The sequence below is a fragment of the Orycteropus afer genome, unplaced genomic scaffold, assembly GCF_000298275.1.
Source record: "Orycteropus afer afer isolate SDZICR_OR568_19922 unplaced genomic scaffold, OryAfe1.0 scaffold00070, whole genome shotgun sequence".
NCBI lineage: Eukaryota > Metazoa > Chordata > Mammalia > Tubulidentata > Orycteropodidae > Orycteropus > Orycteropus afer.
Window position 1 is genome coordinate 3507155 of NW_006921657.1, and position 18124 is coordinate 3525278.

The window sequence follows — 18124 nt, forward strand, 5'->3', positions numbered from 1 at the left end:
TGAATAAGGAAGACCGAAGAAGAGTTGATGCTTTGAGTTGTGGTGCGCTGGCGAAGAATGCTGAAAGTACCATGGACTGCTAAAAGAACTAACCAGATCTGTCCTGGAGGAAGTGCACCTGAAATGCTCCTTGGAAGCGAGAATGGCCAGACTTTGTCTCACCTGTTTTGGTCATGTTGTCAGAAGGGACCATTCCCTGGAGAAGGATGTCATGCTTGGTAAGGTGGAGGGTCGACAAAAGAGGGGGAGGCCTTCCACGAGATGGATTGACACGGTGGCTGTGATGATGGGCTCAAGTATAGCAGGGATCGTGGAGCTGGTGCAGGATCGGGCAGTGTTTCATTCTGCTGTGTATGGGGTCGCTATGAGTCGGAAACGACTTGACGGCATCTAACAACACCACCCTGAGAAATCACATAGTGTCCCTTCTGCTGCACTCTTAATTAAGGCGATTACAAAGGTCTTTCAGGTTCAAGAGTAGGGGACATAGACCCTCCCATTTGAGAAGAATGTCACTGTCACATTGTAAGAAGAACATGTAGGATGGAATATATTATATTTGAAAAATAACAGTCTGCCACAATGTTGTAACTTTTGTTAATTTATAAGATACATTTTATATCTAAGCTTAATTTTGTTTATTTTATTGCTCTTTTATCCCCTGTTCCTGTCCCCCATTTGAATTACATGAAACTTTGCATCTCTTGCTTTCTATAGAATCTCTCAGTCATACTCCTTACCAGCCTCTGTTCATCTATTCCCTATTGGTCTCTGTTTTCTTCCTTTCTTCCTGTCACCTGCCTTTTTGTCTCTTTTTTCCTAGTTCCTCTATTTCTTCCCCTCCTTCCCTTTCTCCATTTCTCTATATTCCTCCTTCCCTGTAGTTAACCTATTTTGCCCCCCTGCCTTCCCTCCTTATTGCCTTATCTCCACTCCTCTCACAACTCCATCTTGTTTCCAAAAGGATTTAAAAGAAAAAAAAAAAATAAACTCACTGCCATCGAGTCAATTCTGACTCATAGTGGTCCTATAGGACAGAGTAGAGCTGTCCCATTAGGGTTTCCAAGGCTGTAAATCTTTACAGGAGCAGACTGCCTCATCTTTCTCTCACAGAGCAGCTTGTACTGTCAACCATTTGGTTAGCAGCTGAATACTTTTAACCACTATGCCCCCAGAGCTTCTTAAAAGGATTTTTTTTTTTAAGAAAACAATACAAAACAAAACACTCATTGCCATCGAGTGGATTCTGACTCATAGCGACCCCCATTGGGTTTCCGAGACTGTAAATCTATATGGAAGCAGATTGCCCCATCTTTTCTTCCTTAGAGCAGCTGATGGGTTTGAACCAAAGACATTTTGGTTAGCAGCCAAATGCCTTAACTACTATACCACCCGAGCTCTTTAAAAAGGATTTAAGGTACCTGAAAAAGATATATTTAAGATAAAATAAATTAAAAGTAATAGAGAAATGTCATAAAGGGAAAACCAAGAGAGATACTGGTAAGTATATAAAATTCATGCTGTGAAGTCTTGTATACTTTGTAGAGGTGAATTTTACCAATGTATAGCCTACCTCTAGTGTGATATGTTTGTCATTACTTTCTGATCTTCACATCTTTCACTTTAAGATTGGCACTTAATTGTGGTTTTAATTTTCATTCCCCTTATTATAGAGGTTGAACATTTTTTCAGATGCTTAAGAGTGATTAGTATTTCCTTTTCTTTGTTTCTATTTCTCCTCATATTTCTCTGCTTTATGAATATTGCTGCCGTATTATGTGGCTCAGGATCAGTATGTTAGAGTATTTGCCCCTCCTCAATGCATACACTCTTCTTTTTCTAATACAGTTATATAGTCTTTATAGTTGATTGCCTTTATGACTTTATGTAATTCTTAAATATCCTAATTTTTAGTTAATATATGTTTGATTTCCTTCCATGAGAAATGACAACTGATTTTAGTTGATGATTATTTTTCTCTTGACATTGTTTCTATCTTACTTAAATTCATTTATTTAAATAAATATTTCTTGAGCACATACTACTCGAGCTACTTTTCTAGACTCTGAAGACTCAGAAATGAACAAATAAAATTCCTGCCCTCATGAACACTGCAAAAATAAAAAAATAAAAAAATCCTGCCCTCATGGCAATAATATATATTGCATTTCATTGCAATAAAATGTATATTTTTATCTCTATATTATAAGTCATTTCTTTTTATCTTTGACTATCCCTAATTATATCTGCAGCCTCCTTTCTGACTTTTTGTTAATCCTTCCTTTGCATTCAGTTATAATTTTATCACTCATGTGCTTAAGCCTAAATAGCATGTTGTTTTGTTTTTGAGAAACTGAGTAGCATGCACAAACCCAGCTACGTAAGCAGAAGTCCAGATATTCTGATATACTAGTATTCAATATAAAATTCTCCTCCCAGTGGCATATTTTACCAGCACTTTTGATAATAAATACCCTCTTGTCTTGTACAGATGAGTGATGTGTCAGCAGGAGGAGCCACTGTTTTTCCTGAAGTAGGAGCTAGTGTTTGGCCCAAAAAGGTAAACCTGGCTTGTTTATTATTTTCAATTTTTTTACTCTTTTTATTTTTCCCTGAAGTAGAGGTGTACCTGTATTTCATGTTCTAATTAATGAATTACATTTTAAAAGGTAATATAAGGATTGTATTATCCTTAGGTAAAATTTTGAGTATTTTTATGACATAATTTGCCATGAATATCTAGAGGTAATAAAAAACCAGGGATTAATATTTTAAATTTTTCATTCCTAAAAATGGGTTCCTAAATGAATAATTTCTTTTATAAGTATCAGTATAAATCTGGTTCCTATGAGGCAGAGATGAAAGATGTACCAGATCTCCAACTTGTCCAAACTGTTGCACCACTCTATCATCTTAGCATCAGCCTCTTCCTCTCCCCTCAGTACTCTTCCTCCTGCCTTTGGGTTCAGTACTTGGCTTCAAGTTCTCGCAGGACTCACAAATCATACTTAAAATTAAGTGGGTTATTAGAGAAGTAGAAGGTACAACTCAGGATTAGGATCAACTTGGCAGTAACAGAAACAACTCAACATGCAGTTCCTCAGTCAGGACAGCTTCTTCACCTCTGCTGCTGCGCCCTTGCTGTCCTGCTCCAGTATCACTCTTGCTACAGCTGGGCCACCATCTGTTACAGCTCTTTTTCTCTCTTTCCCTTTAAGCCTAGCAAGATGACGAAACTGACCAGTCCTCTCATTAGGGTTCCATGCTATTTCATTGGTTCCATCCCCACAAGGGTGCCATGTACCTTATTTACATTTATTGGCAAGCTATCCAGCCCCTGTGGTGGGCCACAAGCACCTCATTTGCATAGTCCCATCCAGCCATCTGGTGGGAGTTACCAAGACTATGGCTAGAGGGGCTGTATTAAGTAATTCACTGCACTGTGGTTCCATATGATGTTTGCCTGCCATCTTGCTATTGTAAGATTTGTTAGCTTTGTTTTTTAACAGATGCCCTTTTTGTCAAGCAGCTTTGTGGTATTAACTTTCTCAAGTGCTTGAGAAGTGGTATTTAACTTGCTCAAGTGCTTGAGAAAAATGTTTAAAGAGATACATAATCACATTTTGTAGTAGAGGAATATGTAACACAATGTTTCCTTCTATAGGAACAGAGGAAAATGTAAGTATTGCAGAAAGTGATAACCTAGCATTTTATTTTGGGATTATGTTGTGTATTGTTCTCCACAGGGAACTGCTGTTTTCTGGTATAATCTTTTTGCCAGTGGAGAAGGAGATTATAGTACACGGCATGCAGCCTGTCCAGTGCTAGTTGGAAACAAATGGGGTAAATATTTCCTGTATTCTCTGAATATAATTTTCTTCCATATTTGATTTTTGTACCATATTTTGAAAACTATTATAATTGACATCTTACAAGAAAACAAAACAAAAATCCCCACAGACTTAGTCTAATAGGACTTTAATACTGTAAGGGATTCAACCAACCATGTTTCTGATATTAACATAAATTTTCATTTAATAAATGCATATCTGTTTCATTTGCTCTAATGTGGTCTAATTCTTTATCATATAATTTTGATGATGTTGTTGTGTGCCGTCGAGTCGGACCCGACTCATAGCGACCCCACCTTGGATTTCCGAGGCAGTATCACTACGGAAGTAGATTGCCCCATCATCCTTCCGAGGAGTGGATGATTTTGATAGCAAATTTTATTTTTAACTTTATTTCTACTTGTTATTCCAAGAAACATTAATTGCCTTAAGGTTGAATAGAACAATGGCTTTCCCTCAAAATGATCAGAATTTACTTGAGACATACTAATAGATAAATTTGAGTACAATGTAGTACATACTAATACAAAGATAAAAACAGGCTAAGTTTGGGAGCCTTCTTCAAAACTTAATTTCTAAATCTGGTCCTAAAGATTGAGTAAGTGATTTTTGCAGAAATGTTAAGGACTAAGGCCAGGATTAGGGTGAAGCTAGTGAAAATTTAAGGAGGCATTCACTCTTTTGAGAATCCTGCAAGTCAGGTTTGGTCACATTTAAAAAAAAGTAAAAAACAGGAGAAATGACTTTTAACAATATTGACTTAATCCAGTATATCCATTTCAATATGTGGCATGAGCCATGTTATAACCCTTGGTAGCCCTGTGTCTGGCAGCTGCTCTATTGGACATAACAAGATGAAGAGCAGAGGCCTGATTATCAGGATTTTTCAAATCTCCCTGCTGATTATCATGTTTTGGAACCACTGGACTAGACTGAGAAGAGGGTAGTGAGGCAAAGATTAGTTTAGAAAGCTGGTTCCCGTTGTCTAAGGGAGCAATGATGAAAGCCTGAACTAAGGCAGCAGCAAAAGGATTGGAAAACAAAGAATGGATTCAAGAGACATGAAAAGAAGATTGATAAGTTTCGATGAAGAAAAGGAAGAAGAGGAGTTAAGAATTATTCAATTTTCTTTGTTGGTCACCATGGGTGGAAGGGAACACTGCAAAAAAAGTAAAATAAATAAAAATTAGATATTTTATGCATGCTGATACCGTTCACTAGGTTCTATGAAACAGGAGATGAAGGAGAAGAAAATAAATTTCTTTTAGGATACATTAGAAAAAAGGTTTCTTGAAACCAAGGAAACTTAATGAGCATATAGTAGTAATGAGTTGCTCCTTTAGAGTAGAGACTGGGTTGATTTTTAAACTGTCTTTATATTTCGAAGGTTGTGCTTTGAAAAGAGGTAAAACAGTGTTTTGTTCTATCTGAATTGCATTTGTGTCGCATTTCAAGCCACACATTAAACACTGGAAGCTTTAGGAAAGGCACCTATGTAGACTTTCAAGCACTTTTTAAAAATATCTCATCTTCTGTGTTTCTAACAGACTGCCAAAGTAGCATCTGCTTTTATGTAGTTTTGGTCTTGAAGTTTTAGTCCATGTTGAAACTTTGTTATAGACTTAACTCTTAGCGTTAATTAAATTCTAATTACAGAGGGAAAATAATGATTTTTTTTCTCTCACAGTATCCAATAAATGGCTCCATGAACGTGGACAGGAATTTCGAAGACCATGCACCTTGTCAGAATTGGAATGACAAACAGGCTTCCCTTGCTCTCCTTTTGTGTTCTGTGTCTGATACACGTGTATCCAGTCTTAACTTTCAAGAGTTTACAGTTGACTAACACTCCATGATCGATTCAGTCATGAACTTCATCCCATGTTTCATCTGTGGACAATCACTAACCTTGTGGGGTTTTGGGGTTTGTTTTTTTTCTTTTAAAGGACACATTAAATCACTACATACTTTGTACATATAATACCTTAAAGTTCAGTGGGTATCACAGAGGACAAAACAAGTCAGGGTTAAAAATGAGCAGTTTTCACTTTTATATTTTGAAGAACTTTTTGGTTGGATAAAAAAGTACAATTTAAGCATCCAGTTGTCTTATTTCACTGCATCTCAGTTGGCGGGTGGTAGACTAAGAATGGGACAGGTGACTAGGGAACAGATGCCTGCAGTGTGTACTTGGGTATGATGTTACCTAGCCTTACTCTGTTCATTTTCTGACTGTCTGAAGATTAGTATAAACTAGGACTCTAATCTTGGTTCCATATGGTGTTTGCCCCTCCATACACAACTCTAGGTTGATTTTTTTTTTCTCCCAGGCCTTTTGTGAAAAAAAATATTCTCTGTTTTATTAATTCCTCTCTTCTCTCATAGATCCTCTGTGGTGAACTAAATCTGTTTTGATTTTTTAAAAATTTTAACACAATGTCTTAGATAACCACATTGGACCTTCTTAACTAAAATGTTCATCACTAAGTCTGTTTCTGTCTCCTGTTCCTTAAATGACTGATGAATTTGCCCATAGAATTTGCCAGTTTCCTTATTGCTAATACCTTGCCTCTTATTCCTGCTACAAAGGGTGGTGACATTAGCATTCTGTTTAAATAAATATTGTGCCTTAAGAGACTGGAAATTTTAACATGCACAAGTCCTTTCAATGATGAAGGAATTGATATGGAAAAAAAAATCTTTTGCCTAAACAGCCAAAATGTTTGTTTTTCAATTCTGAAATGTATTGTGACGACAATGACCTATTTATGATCTTAAATCTTTTTAAAAAATGTTTCTGTTTTCTGTGTGGTGTTTTTCATGTGTGAATCTGACTGCATGATATAGAAATGTTTGTTATTAGTTGCCGTGGAGGCAGCTCCAACTCATATACCTTATGTATAACACAACCCAACCTGGCCTGGCTCTGCACCATCTTCATGATCATTGGTATGGTTGGGTTCATTTTTGGGACTCACGTGTTGTGCCTTCCAACCAAGGGTCTAGCACTATATCAGACAATATTCTGTTGTGATCCATAAAGGTTTTCAATGGCTAATTTTTAGAAGTAGGTCCCCAGGGCTTTCCTTCTAGTCTGTCTTAGTCTGGAAGCCCCACTGAAACCTGTCCCCCAGATTCTGCTGGTATTTGAAATACTGGTGGTATAGCTTCCAGCATCATAGCAATACTAAAGCCACTGTAGTCTGACAAACTGATAGCTGGGTGGTAGATAAGAATAGCAGGTTATATCTAATGTATGCTATTCCTGTAGTACATGGGATATAGGTTTTGTTCTTTTAGTACTCTTATTTTTTTCTTCACTCACATGTTACAAAATAGAAATTGTTATGGAAGAAAAATTTAGGTTCTCTGAAACTATAAAGTTACTCAGTCAACACTGTGGTCCCTTCAAATGGAGCTCTACAACTTTAGTATGGTTACAGTGTCATTACAGCAATGGTACGTAAGACTTCTCTTACTCAAACATATAGTGGTAATGTAAAGCTGTGAACTTAATGAAGTATATTAATTAACCATGAAGCCTAACTTTTTACATTTCTTATGGTGAATCCTAGTTCACCCAAGAGATTTTGATCCTTTATGCAGTATTTAAATATTTAAGGGAGAATTTGGTTAATTCGCTTTGGAAAGTATTACTTTTTTTTTTACCTATTCTTTAAATGATAAAAAAAAAAAAAAAAGCCCACAGGACTTCCAGTAAGATGGTGAAATAGGCAGACAGCTACACAGACCCTCTTCAACAAAATAAGAGAAACCAGTTGACATAGAAGATAATCCTGGAGCCCTGTACTTTGAAAGGAAGGATACAGAAGTGGATTAAACCCCAACTACTAGAAGAACCTGAATGAAAACAGTGAGTAAGGAGACAGACAGAGCTGCGGACTGTCAGCTATCCTGATGGCATGGACAGCCTGAATATTTCCAAGTGGTGTTAGGACCTGGGACTTAACATAAAAATTGGCCCTGTTCACCAAGGGCTGCATGGACAACTGTGCTGGTGGCTGATGACTAAAGAGGGAAAAAGTGAAGAAGGAGACAAACTGAGCTATGGACTTTCAGTTGTCTGGAGGGTGCAGCCATTTTGAATGTTTATAACTGGTGGCCATATTGTATATCTAAAATGACAGCATTCTTGTTCAGATTCCAGGGACCTAAGAATAGGCTCTGCTTGCCAGGGACAGTATGGACATATGGGAGGCAACACCATGGGAAAAACATATAACAAAATGCCAGTAACAAATTCATACTTGTCAGTAATTACACTGAATGTCAATGGATTAAATGCACCACTTGAGATGGAGAGATGCAGACTGGATAAGAAAACATAACCCATCAATATGCTGTCTACAAGAGACACACCTTAGAGACAAAGACAAAAATAGACTAAAAATCAAAGGTTGAAAAAGATATATCAAGCAAATGGCAACCATAAGAGAGCAGGAGTGCCAATATTAATTTCTGATAAAATTGACTTTAAGCCAAAAACCACCATAAAAAACAAGGAAGGACATTATATAATGATTAAAGTATTGATTGAATAAGAGGATATAACCATGATAAATATCTATGGACCCAGTGAAAGAAACCCAAAATACATAAATCAGATTTTAACAGAATTGAAAAGACAAATAGATGACTCCACAGCCATAGGAGACTTTTAATACACCACTTTCAATCAAAGATAGAACAACTAGAAAAAAAAAAAAAAAACTCAACAAAGACACAGAAACTGAACAATACGATCCAACAACTTGACCTTATAAACATCTACAGAACACTTCACCCAACAACACCACAATATCTATTTTTTTTCCAGTCCAAATGGAACATTATCCAGGATAGACCATATGTTAGGCCATAAAGGAAGCCTTAATAAATTTAAAAAACATTGAAATACTGCAAAACACCTTCTCAGATCACAATGCTATAAAATTAGAAATCAACAATGGAAAAAGAGCAAACACATGGAAACTGAGTAGCAGCCTCTTGAAAATGACTGGGTAATAGAAGAAAGAAAAAACGAAATTAAAAAATTCCTTGAATCAGGTTTGCTGGTCTGATATAGCCTGGTGGAACCCCTGAGACTATGGCCCCTAGCTGTCCTTCAGGTCTGGAATTAAACCTACTCCTATGGCTTCCAGCCAAACAAAAGATGGGCATATGAACTGAATATTTACATTAGGTAGATACACTCCTTGGAAAGATCAATCATGGGAGAATAGAAGGGCTTTGTATGCACAAGGAGACAGCTGGGAAGGCAGGACACAGGGAAGAGGTAACTATGAGGAGGAAGTGGGAAGAGAGCTATTGCATTGTGGGAAATTGCAGCCAATGTTATGAGACAAAGTATGTGAACTTTGTATGAAAAGTGTATGAAAAATGAATTTGCTGTGTAAGCTTTCAGCCAAATCACAATAAAAAAAATAAAAAATTCCTTGAATCAAATGAGAATGAAAACACCATACCAAAATCTTTGGGACATAGCAAAAGCGGTAATCAGAGGCCAATTTACAGCAATACATGCACACATCAAAAAAGAAGAGCCAAAATCAACACCTTAACACAACATCTCCAAAAATCATAAAAAAAAAAGCAGCAAAGAAAAAAGCCTACAGTCACCAGAAGAAAAGAAATAATGAAGATTCAAGCAGAAATCAATAAAACAAGAAAGACAGACGATAGAAACAATCAATGACAAGAAGTTGTTTTTTTTTTTAAAAGATTAATAAAGTTGAAAAAAATCACTGGCAAATTTAACAAAGGAAAAGAGGGAGAGAATACAAATAACACAAATAAGAGACAAATTGGGCAATGTCACAAAGAACCAATAGAAATGAAAAGGATAACATGAGGATACTATGAAGAACTGTACTCCAACAAATTTGAAAATCTAGAAGAAATGGACAGATTCCTAGAAACATACTACTTACCTAAACTAACACAGACTGAGGTGGAAAATTTGAACCCCATAACAAAAGAAGAAATAGAACAGGTCATAAAAAAAAAATACAAACAGAAAAAAAGCCCTGGCCCAGAGGTTTCATTGGAGAATTCTACCAAGCAATCAGAGAAGAACTGACACTAATTCTACTCAAACTATTCCAGAGCATAGAAAAGGATGGAATCCTCCCAACTTCATTTTGTGAAGCAAGCGTAACCTTTATACCAAAACCAGAAAGACATTATCACTAAAAAGGAAAACTACAGACCAATATCCCTCATGAATATGGAGGCAAAAATCTTCAACAAAATTTTAGCCAATAGACTCCAACAACATATCAAAAAAATACATCATGACCAAGTGAGGTTCATACCAGGTATGCAAGGATGGTTCAACATTAGAAAAACAATGTCATCCATCACATAAATAAAACAAAGGAAAAGAACCACATGATAATATCAATCAATGCAGAAAAAGCATTTAATAAAATGCAACACCCATTCCTGATAAAAACTTTCAGCAAAATAGGAATAGAGGGGACATTCCTCAGCATAGTAAAGGGCATATATGCAAAACCAACAGCCAACATTATTCTCAATGGAGAGAGACTAAAACTGTTCCCCTTGTGGACAGAAACCAGACAAGGATGCCATTTATCTTCACTTCTATTCAACATTATATTGGAAGTCCTTGCCAGGGCAATAAGGCAAGAAAGGTAAATCAAAGGCATCCATATTGGCAAGGAAGAAGTAAAACTATCCTTATTTGCTGATGATATGATCCTATACAAAGAAACCCAAAAAAAAAAACACCAAACCAGGAAAAAAAAAAAAAAAAAACTACTGGAACTAATTGAGAGATTTAGCATAGTGGTGGGTTACAAGATCAACATACAAAAATATCAGTTGGGTTCCTTTACACCAGCAAAGAGATTATTGAAAAGGACATAAGGAAATCAATACCATTTACAATGTTGTTGTTGTTTGCCATCATGTCAGACCCGACTCATAGCGACCCCTCCTTGGGTTTCCGAGGCAGTATCACTATGGAAGTAGATTGCCCCATCTTCCTTCCGAGGAGTGGCTGGTGGGTTTGAACCTCCAGCCTTCTGGTTAGCAGTCAAGTGCCTTAGGCACTATGCTACCAGAGCTCCAACAGCTACCAGTAAATAAATAAATAAAATACTTGGAAAGAAATCTTACTAGGGACACAAAAGACCTGTACAGAGAAAACTACAAAACACTACTTCAGAAAACCATAGGAGATCTACATAAACGGAAGAACATACCATCCTCGTGGACAGTAGATTGAACATTGTGAAAATGTCAGTACTACCCAAAGCAATCTATACATTCAATGCAATCTCAATCCAGATCCCATCAACATTATTTAAGGATATGGAAAAACCAATCACTAATTTTATATAGAAAGGAAGGAGATCTCACATAAGCAAAGCACTACTGAAGAACAAAATAGGAGGTGTCACACTCCTGGATCTCAAAACCTATACAGCCACGGTATTCAAAACAGCCTGGTATGGGTACAATGACAGACACATAGACCAGTGGAACAGATTGAGAACCCAGAAATAGATCCATCAATCTAATGGTCAGCTGATCTTTGACAAAAGGCTGAGATCCATTAAATAGGTAAAGAGATGGTCTCTTTAACAAATGGTGCTGGCAAAACGGGTTATCTATTTGCCAACATCTATTATACAAGATCTGTACCTCACACCATACACAAAAACTAACTCCAGATGGATCAAAGACTTAAATGTGAAACCTAAAAGTATAAAGTTCCTCAAGGAAAAAATAGGGGCAAGTTTAGGGGTCCTAATTTATGGCATAAATAGACTGTCAAGCATAACCCAAAATGCACAAACTAGATGAATGGGACCTTCTAAAAATTAAATTTTTATGTGCTTTCAAAGACTTTTCCAAAGGAATGAAAAGAGAACCTACAAATTGGGGAAAAAAATCATCAATGACATAGCTGACAAAGGACTTATCTCTAAAATTTATAGAAAACTCCAATACCTCAACACCAAAAAGACAATCCAATTGAAAAATGGGCAGAAGACGTGAATAGACACTTCACCAAAGAGGATGTTATGGTAGCCAACACACACATGAAGAAATATTCAGGATCATTAGCCATTAAAATTTAGAGAGATGCAAATCAAAACAACAGTGAGATACCATCTGGCCTCAGCACTAATACCAAAGTTCAATAAGATAGAAAATAACAAATGCCAGCGAGGATGTGAAGAGATTGGGACTCTCATACACTGCTGGTGGGACTGTCAAATGATGCAACCACTGTGGAAAGCAGTACGTCAATTTCTTTAAAAGTTGGAATTAGAAATAGCATTTGACCCAGCAATCCCGTTGTTGTTGTTGTTGTTGTTATGTGCTGTCGAGTTGGACCCGACTCATAGCAACCCCTCCTTGGGTTTCCGAGACAGCATCACTATGGAAGTAAATTGCCCCATCTTCCTTCCAAGGAGTGGCTGGTGGGTTTGAACCTCCAGCCTTCTGGTTAGCAGTCAAGTGCCTTAGGCACTATGCTACCAGAGCTCCTATAAACCAAACCAAACTCACTGCTATTGAGTCAATTTTGACTCATAGTAACCCCTCCTTGGGTTTCCAAGGCACACATAACAACAACAACATCACTACGGAAGTAGATTGCCCCATCTTCCTTCCGAGGAGTGGCTGATGGGTTTGAACCACCAGCCTTCTGGTTAGGAGTCAAGTGCCTTAGGCACTACATTATCAGAGCTCCCTGCAATCCCATTACTAGGTATATATCCTAAAGAAGTGAGAGCCAGGATGAGAACAGATACATGCACACCCATATTCATCACAGCACTATTTACAATAGCAAAAAGATGGAAACAAGCTAGGTGTCCACCAACAGAAGAATGGAGAACCAAACTATGGTACATATGCATGACGGAATACTATGCAACACTAAATAATGTAGAATCTGGGGAACACCACATAACATGGATGAATTTGGAGGACATTATGCTGAGTGAAATAAGTCCATCACAGAAGGACAAATATTGTATTAGTTCATTATTGTAAAAAGTCAAGGAAAGGTTTCTATATGGAAGGAAACTTTCTTTGTTGGTTATCAGGAGCAGGAATACAGGGGAGGGAACACTGCAAATATGAATAATAATAAATATATATTCCAAAAAACAAACTCACTGCCATTGAGTTGTTTCCGACTCATAGTTATCCCTCCTTGGGTTTCCGAAATGGTATGTCTACAGAAGTAGACCACCAGCCTTTTGGTTAGCAGTCAAATGCCTTAGGCACTATGCCACCAGAGCTCCCTAAATATATACTTAAAAAATAATAATAATAAAAAAAAAGATCAACAGTCTTGGAAACCCTATGCGGGCAGTTCTCCTCTGTCCTATCAGGCTGCTATGAGTCAGAATTGACTTGAAAGCAGTAGGAACAATATTGGATGGCTAAGAGAGAAAAGAATGAATTGCCAGCACTGGAGGGTACCATTTATTGAATAACTAGACAGATCAAGTAAAATAGATCTCATACTCCTATTCTAATGCCCATGTATATTACACAGGCACACTGATATGCTAGAAGACTAACAATATTGCCTTACTATTAATTTTTAAGAACTTTCAAAATATAAAAACAGATTCTAATCTTTTACCAACAAGAACAAGTCACATTGACTTTAATAAAATTTTAGATACAATCTGTAGATTTCAAATAAAAGGAATAGCCAAAAGCTGTGGAAGTTCTCCATCTTCTGCCTTTTCAGGCTTTGTTGACTTCCCACAGACTATTCTGTTGAAATTAGCTGTATTCAGCAAGCTCATTAAGATGCACTGATGGTATAGCGGTTAAGGCATTTGGCTGCTGACTAAAAGATCAGTGGTTCAAATCCACCAGCTTCGCTGCGCAAGATGGATGAGGCAGTCTGCTTCATAAATCAAAAAGATTTACAGCCTTGGAAACCCACTGGGGGTCGCTATGAGTCATAATCTACTCAATGGCAGTGAGAGCAAGATATTAGCTCTAAAATCTGAAAAAGAAAATCCTCAGATTTTGTCATTTGGTCTTTCCAGTGTCCTAATAGTTTTATTTCTAATACAAATCTGTTTTAGGCTAAAGACTAAAGAGTGTAGAATAAAACATTTTAAATATAGAGTTTTTGTTTTTTTGTATATTTTTTACATTTCAGAGCTTTTGGGGGATAAGGATTGTACCTTCAGTCAATTTTTCTTAGGAAGGACATTCACATTTTAAGTCCACAGAGAACCAGAATTATTATTGTACTATTTTCAAACCAAAAAACCAATTCCATTACCATTGATTTGATTCCAGCTCAACAATACTATCTACTTTAGAATCATAGATACACTTGAACTGTATTGCAATGTAAGTTTTACATGACTTTGGATATATCATGGTTAAATCATGAAAAATAACTAGCTACATAATGGTTAACTTCTGACTGGTATTAATCATATCCTTTGATACCTGTGCAATAAAACTTATTACAGCTGTTAAATCATAACAGATTATATCATTTACATAATAGTTGAATTTAGTTTTGTTCTGTTTTACTTTACTTTTAAAAGGCAAGAAAATTAAGGTTCCGTGACATGAAACACCTTTTAGAGTTTAATCATGTGATGGAAAAAAAGCAGTCCTTATTGAATATGATCAGTGTTATCTTTCCCATATTCCTTTTTTATTTTTACCACTATGGAGAGCATGGCCTGTGGATCATTCAAGTCAGGTAATACTACAGGTGCTCTAGAACAGTGCCACGGAGTGCAGTGCACATGAGCCGCTCTGGGTTTGTTACTGGGCCACAATGAGATAAGGAACTTAAATCAAAATGTAAATGAACTACATGGGTAGGCACAGGGTTTAGTTCAGCTGTTACTTCTCATAGCAAGACTTCTTAGATGAGGAGAGCAGTGTTGTGATTTACATTGTGATACAAGCTCCTTATGCCTTTGAGAACCAGCACTTTAAGTAGGATTGCTCTAACATACTAAAAGTTGTTTGATTCCACATTTTTGTTTTCAAATTGTGATTTGGGTGAAAATTTACAGAGCAAATTCACTTTCCATACAACAGCTCACATACACTTTTTCTCATGACACTGACTATAATTTACCACAATACAACAGCTCCCCTCCTACTTCCTCCCCATAGTTACCTCTTCCCTGTTTCCTTCCCTCCATGCACTCCTACCCCCTGAGCTGTCTCCCTGTGCATAAACAGCCCTTCTTTCTCCCATGATTGTTCTCTCCAAGGAATGTATCTACCTCAGGTAAATGTTCAACTCATGTGCCTGTCTTTTGTTTGGCTGGAAGCCACGGGTATGGGTACAATTCCAGACCTGAAGGGCAGCTAGGGGCCATAGTCTCAGTGGTTCCACCAGGCTCTATCAGACCAGCAAACCTGGTCCTCCCCTTTTTTTTCCAAATGATTTTTTTGAGTTTTGTTCCACATTGTTCTCCCTCTCAATCAAGGATCTCCTCCATAGATCCCCCTCCGAGTGGTTGACAGTGGTAGCTGGGCACCATCTAGTTCTTCTGGTCTCATAGTCAGTCGTATAGGGTGCGGATCGCATGGTGTACCAGTCACTAAGACTAATTGTTTCCATGTGCCTCCACATTTTTAACAGCATTAGGAAAGTTTCAGTTTTGCAATTGGGATCTCGGAGTAGGGGGAGCAGACTATAAAACAAGTCTGAGTATAACACCTCCTAAGAGCACCCAAGCCACCACAGTATGACAAACTGACAGGTGGTGGCAGTATAATGGGATTGCCAGAAGCAATTAAAAATTACTGTTTACCTTTGCAAATAATGTACCAAGAATCAGTATAATCATAGCATTCTTTCCTTGGGATGATAGATTTGGACCATCAGTTCCTTATGAAGATCACTTAAAGTGAATGTGACTAAGTTCTTGTTTGTATAAGGCATGTTTAAAAACATCAGTTTTAAAATGGGTTCTGGAATTTCCAAATCACACTGATCCACAGTTGCAGTCACCTTCATAGTTTACTGTGGTCAGAGCACTGGAGATAGGTGTTTAAACTAGTTATCAGCTTACGTCTAAAAGAGGGGAACCCATCCTCCTGTCTGTTTACAGGTGTTGACTTAAGTCTACTTGTAAAGAAAGCTTTCTTACTTCCTGATGCTTTGAACCACAGAATATTTCTTTTCAGATTCTTTCCCAATCCCTTTTCTTATCAGCCCTTTCCTTCCTCCTCAGGTCTCATTTAAAAACATTGAAGTAGTACTTAAAGTAGAAATGTACACTAAGGAGCTCTGGTGGTGCAGTGCCTAAGGCATTTAACTGCTACCAGAAGGCTGGCAGTTCAAACTCATCAGCCGGTCTGCGGAAGGAAGATGAGACAATCTACTTATGTAAATATTTACCACTTCAGAAACCTAATGGGGGTCTCTATGAGTTGAATTGACTCAATGGCAGTGAGTTAGTTTGGGTCCCATCTTATCCCTACTCAATCAGAATCCTTGGGATGGGACTTGGGTAGGAATCCAATTCCAACTCACACGGGATTTCTTATATCAAACCCACTTCCAGAGTTGATTCCAACTCATAGCGACCATATAGAACAGAACAGAACTGCCCCATAGGGTTTCCAGGGCTTACTGAAGCAGGCTGCTTCATCTCTCTCCCACGGAGCAACCGGTGGGTTTGAACTGCCCACCTTTTGGTTAGCAGCTGAATGCTTTAAGCACTGCACTAGCACTACCAGAGTTCCTTCTCTGACCAGAGAGGGTCATTATGAGGGGATTGCTTAGGTGTGATAAAATCTGAGAACCACTGACTGTTAATCTTTTTTAAGTGAGGCTCACTTGTGTTTTCAGGAGCACTAAGGGGAAATCAGAATGGGCCCGGGTGGCACAAATAGATTGAACTTGACTACTAACTTAAACATTGGCGGTTCAAATCCACTCACCAAGGCCACCAAAGAAAGTCATGGTGATCTGCTTCTGTGAAGACTAAAAAAATGTCATGAGTCAAACTCAACTCAGTGACCTTATATGGAAGTAGACTGCCCCATCTTTCTCCCACAGAGTGACTGATGGTTTAAACTGCCAATCTTTGTGTTAGCAGCCAGGTGCTTAACCACTGTACTACCAGGGCTTTTGTAAAAATCACAGCCAAAAAACCCTATGCAGCAGTTCTTCTCTGTAACACCTAGACTTGCAATGAATCAGAGTCATCTCAATGGGTAACAGTTTGGATGGTTGATGGGAAAACGCAAAAAACAAACAAAAAAACCACCTAAAGTTTAAAAAAGCAAAGAGGTAACTAAGGTGCACCTGATCTAAACTATGGCCTTTTCAATTGTCTCATATGCATGTGAAAGCTGGACAGTGAAAAAAGAAGACAGAAGAAGAATTGATGCATTGGAACTGTGGTGTTTGTAAAGAATATTGAATGTCCTATGGCCTGCCAGAAAAATGAACAAGTCAACTTAGAAGAAATACCATCAGAACACTCTTTAGAAGGAATGATAGTGAGCCTTCAACTCACTCTGGATACGTCATCAGGAAAGAGCAATCACTAGAAAAGTACATGACGGTCAGTGAAGTAGAGGGTCTGCAAAAACAAGAGAAACCCTCAATGAAATGGGTTGACACGGGAGCCGAAACGGGACTTGAGCATACCCACAATCATGAAGCCTGTGCACTGACTGAGCAACGTTTAGTTCTGTTATATGTACGTAGGGTCACCGTGAGTCAGAACTGACTCAATGGTGACCAAAGACAACAACGAAGGGAAATGAGGCCAATAGTTACTGCCGCGTTAGGTTTCTATGAGGGTTTTCATGCTGTCATCCATACTAACATGAATACTCCTTGTCCTTGTGGGTGAAAAATAGTATCAACCAGGATATAGGATAACAGCAAAATCAAATCATAGGGTTTGGAAGACTTATCATGTAATGGACAAATATTAACAAAGATAAATGAGTATTCAAACTGTTCCTCAGACTTGACCTACTCAGTACTTTTATTAATTTTGTGGAAAAAGAAAGTCATGCTGGTCAAATTATTACAAGACTCAAATTAGTGAATACTTTAGATGACAGAGTGAAGATTCTAAAAAGATCTTAGTAAGTTAGAGTATTGGGTTCTGTATTTCAATAAAACTTAAATAGGTACAATAGCAAAAAGATGGAAACAGCCTATGTGCCCATTGATGGAAGAGTGGATGACCGACCAAACTATGGTACATCCACACAATGGAATGCTAGGCAGCACTAAA

The 18124-nt window shown here is 37.6% G+C and overlaps 1 protein-coding gene across 1 annotated transcript in view; it reads left to right on the plus strand.

The window, feature by feature from the left end:
• P4HA1 (prolyl 4-hydroxylase subunit alpha 1) overlaps window positions 1-5609 on the plus strand; it is an 86995-nt gene extending 81386 nt beyond the window's left edge. Inside the window, exons 12-14 of the mRNA XM_007940625.2 lie at window positions 2492-2560; window positions 3747-3843; window positions 5539-5609. Of these exons, the coding sequence (XP_007938816.1) occupies window positions 2492-2560; window positions 3747-3843; window positions 5539-5609 (237 nt within the window). The remainder of the gene's footprint in view (window positions 1-2491; window positions 2561-3746; window positions 3844-5538) is intronic.
• Window positions 5610-18124: the final 12515 nt, after the last annotated feature.